At 45.2% G+C, this 6,005-nt stretch overlaps 1 protein-coding gene across 2 annotated transcripts in view; it reads left to right on the forward strand.

Annotated features, from left to right (window-relative positions):
* COPA (coat protein complex I subunit alpha) overlaps nt 1-6,005 on the forward strand; it is a 51,866-nt gene that overhangs the window by 24,755 nt on the left and 21,106 nt on the right. For both annotated transcript variants that reach the window (XM_027768421.1, XM_006168828.3), the window contains exons 11-13: nt 1,080-1,230; nt 2,620-2,686; nt 4,197-4,272. In XM_027768421.1, coding sequence (XP_027624222.1) covers nt 1,080-1,230; nt 2,620-2,686; nt 4,197-4,272 — 294 coding nt within the window. The remainder of the gene's footprint in view (nt 1-1,079; nt 1,231-2,619; nt 2,687-4,196; nt 4,273-6,005) is intronic.

Consider the following 6,005-nt stretch of genomic DNA (forward strand, 5'->3'; position numbering starts at 1 on the left):
ATAAAAGCTATTTAAACACTTAATTTTTTCAACACATACGTTGGTTTTTTTGGTTGAAGAAAGAATTTAGCCAATTGGCATATGTATAGTGGAACAACAAAGCTTTTTTTTGGGAGAGGTTTTTGCTGTAGGGCGCATGCGTTCGCCAGAAAGACAGAGAGAGACAGAGAGACAGAAAGCGAGAAATCACCCCCCAGGGAGGACGGCCACGCTGCAGTCCCTTCTCCTCCATTTTCCTCTTGGGATCTTGGGCACACACACACACACATGCGTTCAGCATGAGTTTTAAGCCACCAGGTCTGGGGCTCGAACTGCGGTTGACTACATGGGAGTCCAGCGACATAGCCATTGTGCCAACCACTGGTCCCAACCACAAAACTTTGTAGCAGGGTAAAATGAAAGTATAAGGCAGAGAAAACATGAAAGTGAAAGTACATTCCTGAGCTGTTTGAAAGGGCTACCCTAGCAAATTTGTCTTAGATGGGTAAGAATGGGAATGACTGTAATTCCTGCCTTCAGGCACCTCATACAGTCATGGGGGCGATAGACTCATTAAGTGGTTACAGGGCAGGTTACTGTCATAGTGATTTCTGCAGATCATTAGGGCAGTGTGGCTTGGTGTTTGGAAAAGATTTACAGAGAATTATTTGAATAAAGCTTCCAAGAGTTGTGAGAATTTAGGCAAATAGGACAGCTTGTCAGTGACTCTGGTTTTAGCATGTGCTTATCCTTGGGACCAGCAGTTAGCATAATGGCTATGTCGCTGAATTCCCATGTACTGGAGTTCTAGTTCCAGACCCGGTGGCTTAAACTCATGCCAGGCACATGTGCATGCGTGCCCAAGATCCCGAGAGGAGAATGGAGGAGAAGGGATTGCGGCGTGACCATCCGCCCTGGGGGGGTGATTTCTCGCTTTCTGTCTCTGTGTCTCTCTGTGTCGTTCTGGCGAGCACACGCGCCCTATAGTAAAAAGCTCTCCAGAAAAAAACAAACAAACAAGCATATGCTTATCCTTGTGCTTCCTGTTTCCAGCTGCTTTCCTGCAGCTAATTCTTTCCTGTCCTCTCCCTGTCTGCTAGGCCATGATGGTGGCATGATTGTGTTTAAGCTGGAACGGGAACGGCCCGCCTATGCAGTGCATGGCAATATGCTGCATTATGTCAAGGACCGCTTCCTCCGTCAGCTGGACTTCAACAGCTCCAAAGATGTAGCCGTGATGCAGTTGCGGAGGTAAGTCTGATTCGTTTCTTCCCTCTGAACTCTCTCATTTGTCACCATGATATGCTACCCACAAACAGAATTTTTTCTTTTTTTTCTTTTTCTTTTTCTTTTTTTTTTTCCGTTTGTTCATATTTTCTTCCATGAGAGAGAAAGAGAGAGGAAGACCCTTGTCCCCCGAACAGGTCTCCATGCTGTAATCCACCTCCAGGCTCAACCAGCCTGAATGGTTCACTGACACACACACATTCCCCTGGCTTGTAGAAGGCGGCCTCTCACGCAAACTTGGGACCTTCCCTTGTGTATCTGCTTGTTATATCACCACACCACCTTCTGGCCCCACTTTTCCCTTTTAAATGACATTTTGGGTCTCATTCGTCACAGATGGGATTCTTCATTGGATACGTCTGGTCAGTTTAAGCCCTAGGAGCTTGTAGGCAAGGAAGTACCATGCACAGGGAGGGCGCTCCCCTGTGGGAATGCTGGTGACTCTATGGAGAAGAAATCAGCCTCCCACAGTGTGCCAAGTCTCTTGCAGGACAGAGGTGTTCCCTGGTAGAGAGTAGTCCAAGTTGACCTTTTGCCTTTATTTAACATTTCTATAAGTCTTCCTTTGCCTTTCATCAAAACATATACACATCTAAACTAGAATATATGTCTCTGGAAACTCTTAACTCTGCAGATATGATAACCTCTGGATGCCTGGCAGAAGAAGCTGTCCTTTTGGAAAGCCAGCTGCATAAGCATGCTGAAACATTCATGGCGGCAAACTTTGGCACGAGGGTTTGATAACCACCCTCTAGCTTCACTGCAATAAAAAGATGGGTTTATGTGAACACTCCCAGGGATGGGAGAAACCAGCCAGAGACACATCACCTCATGTTTCTCTGTGGTGTCCACAGCAATGATGTGTAGGAATTTGTATCCAAACAGAACCAAATCCATTTGCTACAGCAAATGCTAACCCTCCCTCTGTTGAATACTTTGGCTTTTCCTAGGATTTGCCTTTTTTGAAAAGTTTGCTCAAAGCTAAGATAGAGAAGTTCCCAAGTCTTAAAGGAAAGAAGAGGGGAAATGCAGCATTTCATCTTCTTTTTGTATAAAAGTGATGAATAGCTAGGGCCGGCAGTTGGCATAGTGGTTAAGGTGCTGGACTCCCACATGGCTGATGACTGTTCTAGTCCCAGACCCAGAAGCTTGCTTTCTAACATTCTTTCTCTCTTTCTCTGTCTCATTCTGTCTCTTTCTGGTCAAATAATAAATAAGTAAGATGAAATAAAATTTTTTTAAACAGTGATGAATAATTATGTAAAGATTGGATAAGTAGGAGGTGTAAGGTAATTGCTTTCTTTCTTCTTATGCCTCTTTCTTCTTTTCTCCTTTTTCTATATATGTCTCTAGTGGTTCCAAGTTTCCAGTGTTCAACATGTCATATAATCCAGCAGAAAATGCAGTCCTGCTCTGTACGGTAAGTCACCTACTGAGTGCTCTGAGGTTCTCTCCATTTACCATAGATCTCTTTCTTGCCTTAGGGAATCTGTCAGGGCTTCTTAGAGGCTATTTAATGGGGCCAGCAGGTGGCGTGGTGGTTAAGGAACTGGATTCCCACATGGCTGACCATTGCCTAAGTCTTGGGCCCCATAGCTTGGACCTAGTTAGTGGCTTGAAAATCATGTCAGATGCATGTGCACCCAAATCCTGGTAGGAGAATGGAGAAGGTATTGTGGTGTGGCCATCCTCCTGCCAGGGTTTATTTCTCACTTTCCCTCCATGTCTCTGTGTCTTTTTCCTGCTAGCATGTGCCCTCTGGCAGACAAAAGCAAACTAAACTAAAAAAGAAAAAGCCCTTTTATTTTTTTATGGAGAGGTTTTTTGTTTGTTTGTTTGTTTGTTTTTTGTTTTGTGATAGGGCACGTGCGCTCACCAGAAAGACAGAGAGAAAGAAAGCGAGAAATCACCCCCTAGGGGTGATGGCCACACCACAATCCCTTCTCCTCCTTTCTCCTCTCGGGATTTTGGGCACACACATCACACATGCTCAGCGTGAGTTTAAGACACCAGGTCCGGGACTTGAACCACGGTCCAACTACATGAGAGTTCAGCGACATAGCCATTACGCTAACTGCTAGTCCCAGAAAAAGCTCTTTAGTGGTCTTTTTTCAAGAGTTAGCACAGGGAGCACTCAGAGACTCAAACTGGGTAGGTGAGATTCAGTTGTCATAAACATATTGAGATTTGTGAACTTGTACATTCATAAGACTGACAGCTCTAAACTCAGTGGAGCATCAAGATGAGTGAACTCTAGATTATGAAATGTAATTTGAGAGAATGATCATGGCTATGTCCTGTGCTAAAGAAGTGCTTTTTTTTTATTTCTTCCTTTGAGTGAAAGTAGAACTGTGATTTTGAGGGGGGATTCTTCTCAGTGGAGTTGCCTTCAAAGCCACCAGTTAGCCCTCTTCATTTCTTGCAACACAATTTGTAAAAACAGAAATGACGTTGTAGCGTCCAGGTGGTCAGGTTAAAAAGAATGAAAATCTTCCCTTCCCCGTGTAAAATCTGGTGTCTAACCAGTCTTTCTTTCATTTCTAGTAGTCTCATGTTATCATGGCAGTTTTCTTTAATGTCTTTTCTTTGAGATCTTTTTTTCCTTTCAAACAAACTTTAAAGTTGAGTATATGCTGGGGGGCAGAGGGCAGAATATTGGGATCTTAGTCCATTAGTTCATGGAACAGTTAGCAATCCTTGCTTTCATTCAGATATGTCTACATTTTTGGAGGATAAAGAAAATAAAGCAATGTCAGTGCTAAGTTGTTTGGCAGAGTCATAAAATTCTTAGATGGGAAACATTCAAACTCCTCGGGGTAAAAGGTTGGAAAAGTAGTTTCAGGTTGTTGTCAGTGTGATGGAACTGTTTTCTCTATCAGAGCAAACTTGGTGCCTCTCACTAACATTTTAAATTCTGCTTTCCTCTGCAGAGAGCCAGTAACTTAGAGAACAGCACCTACGACCTGTACACCATCCCCAAGGACAGTGACTCCCAGAGCCCCGATGGTAGGCCTTCTCCTAGTCTGCCCACTCTGTTCTCAGCCCTCCCCGCCCCATCATTGCTGCTCTCCCAGTTTTCACATTCCATCCCCAGGCTGTGGCCACATCACTCATGTCTGTTGGCAGGTGCTGCTAACAGTCGCATCAGAGGCGACTATGGTGTGAAATATTCATGTTCCTCCTCCATTTTATTACCCCAGCTAGATATATATATTTTATAATTTGGTTATTAGAAACTCTCCATTTTCTCCTTTAGCACAGCATGTTATCCTGGTTTATTGTCAGCTGCTATGACTTTCACCCTGGTAGTTTCATTTATTTAAAAATGTGGTTCCAATCTTGCAATGTCTCATCCTGGGACCAGGGATTTATAGTCTCCCATCCACATCCAGATCCGATTTGCTTCCTTTTGCATGTCAAAAAGATGAGGCTGCTAACAGCCCCACACCCCACCTGGGACCCCAGGATCCAGCTGAGACCCCTGCCTACCTCTTCCATCACCACCATCCCTTGTCAGCATCCGGACAATTAGAACTTGCTGACAAAACACTCTCAGAATGGGCTTGCTCTAGCTTATGCTCCTTTCAGTGCACTGTCTCCAGTGAGCTCGTGGACATTACGAGGTCACAGGCATATTCCACAGGTCCCTACTCTCTAGCATACTTTCATGATATTTTAGACCCAGCAATGGATTCTTGAGAAGTACTTTGCTAGCTCTGCCCCTTTCGTGGGTGCCACCAGGTCCCTTCTGTACTACATGACTCTCTTAAATGTGATTATGATGAGAGAAAGAGAAAACCTATGCTTATGCATCCATAAATCAGTCTCCCTTATGAATTAAGTTGATTAAGCCTTTGGTGATTAAATTCTGTAATTTGGTCCCACTTCTCCATCCTTTGAGGGAGATAACAATTAGTAAATGTGCAGCCCAATGACAGCGACAGGAGAAAGAAAAAGAGCAAATATGTGAATACTGTGGGTCCCCAGGCCCTGGAATATGCAAGTATTGGTTGTGACAATAGTTTCGTAAACTGCTTGTTACTTCTGGGTGCCAGAGGAGCACAAAGTGAGGCTGGCCAGCGTGTTTGTCCAGCTTTCTGCTGGTCTAAGAGGTACAAGAGTATTGCAGTGCATCCTTCTGCTTATCCAGCCACAACTTTCTCAGCGTGCTGCATCCATTTCCAAATCCGGATCAGCTACTGGACTGAGGAACATTGTGTCGTTCTCTTCAGGGTGGTAAGGATGGTCAGTCAGTTGACATTTATAGAGCAACAGCTTGGTGCTAAATGCTGCCCAGGGCAGAGCTCATCCGTCAAGATATAGCTGGGAGAGCTTGCCCCACCCTGCCCTGCCAGGAGGTCTGCATTTGCATGTTAAAAGCAGCTGAGCAGCTGCGTCCTGGGGAGGTGGCTCAGTCTCCACTCCAGCTTGTTCAGATAGGGGTCCTACACTGACAGGCTGCTTGCTGTGCCACAGCTTGGCCAGGGAGGCCCTGCTCATTAGCTTGATGGAGTGTGCTGTCTCCCAAGATGGGCGGCTCTTCTGCCAGTTATGTGTTGTTGGCTGAAATGCAGCCACTTGGCCTAGAGAAAAGAGGCTTGGCAGGGGTGGGGTTGGAGTTTGGAGGGAACTGGTGGGGAAAAGTCACTCGACAATAGCCCCAGGTTATGGCTGAATTAGTTAGGAAGCAGCTGAAACTGGCAAAGCCAAGATGGCAGCCAGCAAGAGTGGCAGGGCTT

This window comes from Tupaia chinensis, unplaced genomic scaffold (assembly GCF_000334495.1).
Source record: "Tupaia chinensis unplaced genomic scaffold, TupChi_1.0 Scaffold146187_1, whole genome shotgun sequence".
NCBI lineage: Eukaryota > Metazoa > Chordata > Mammalia > Scandentia > Tupaiidae > Tupaia > Tupaia belangeri.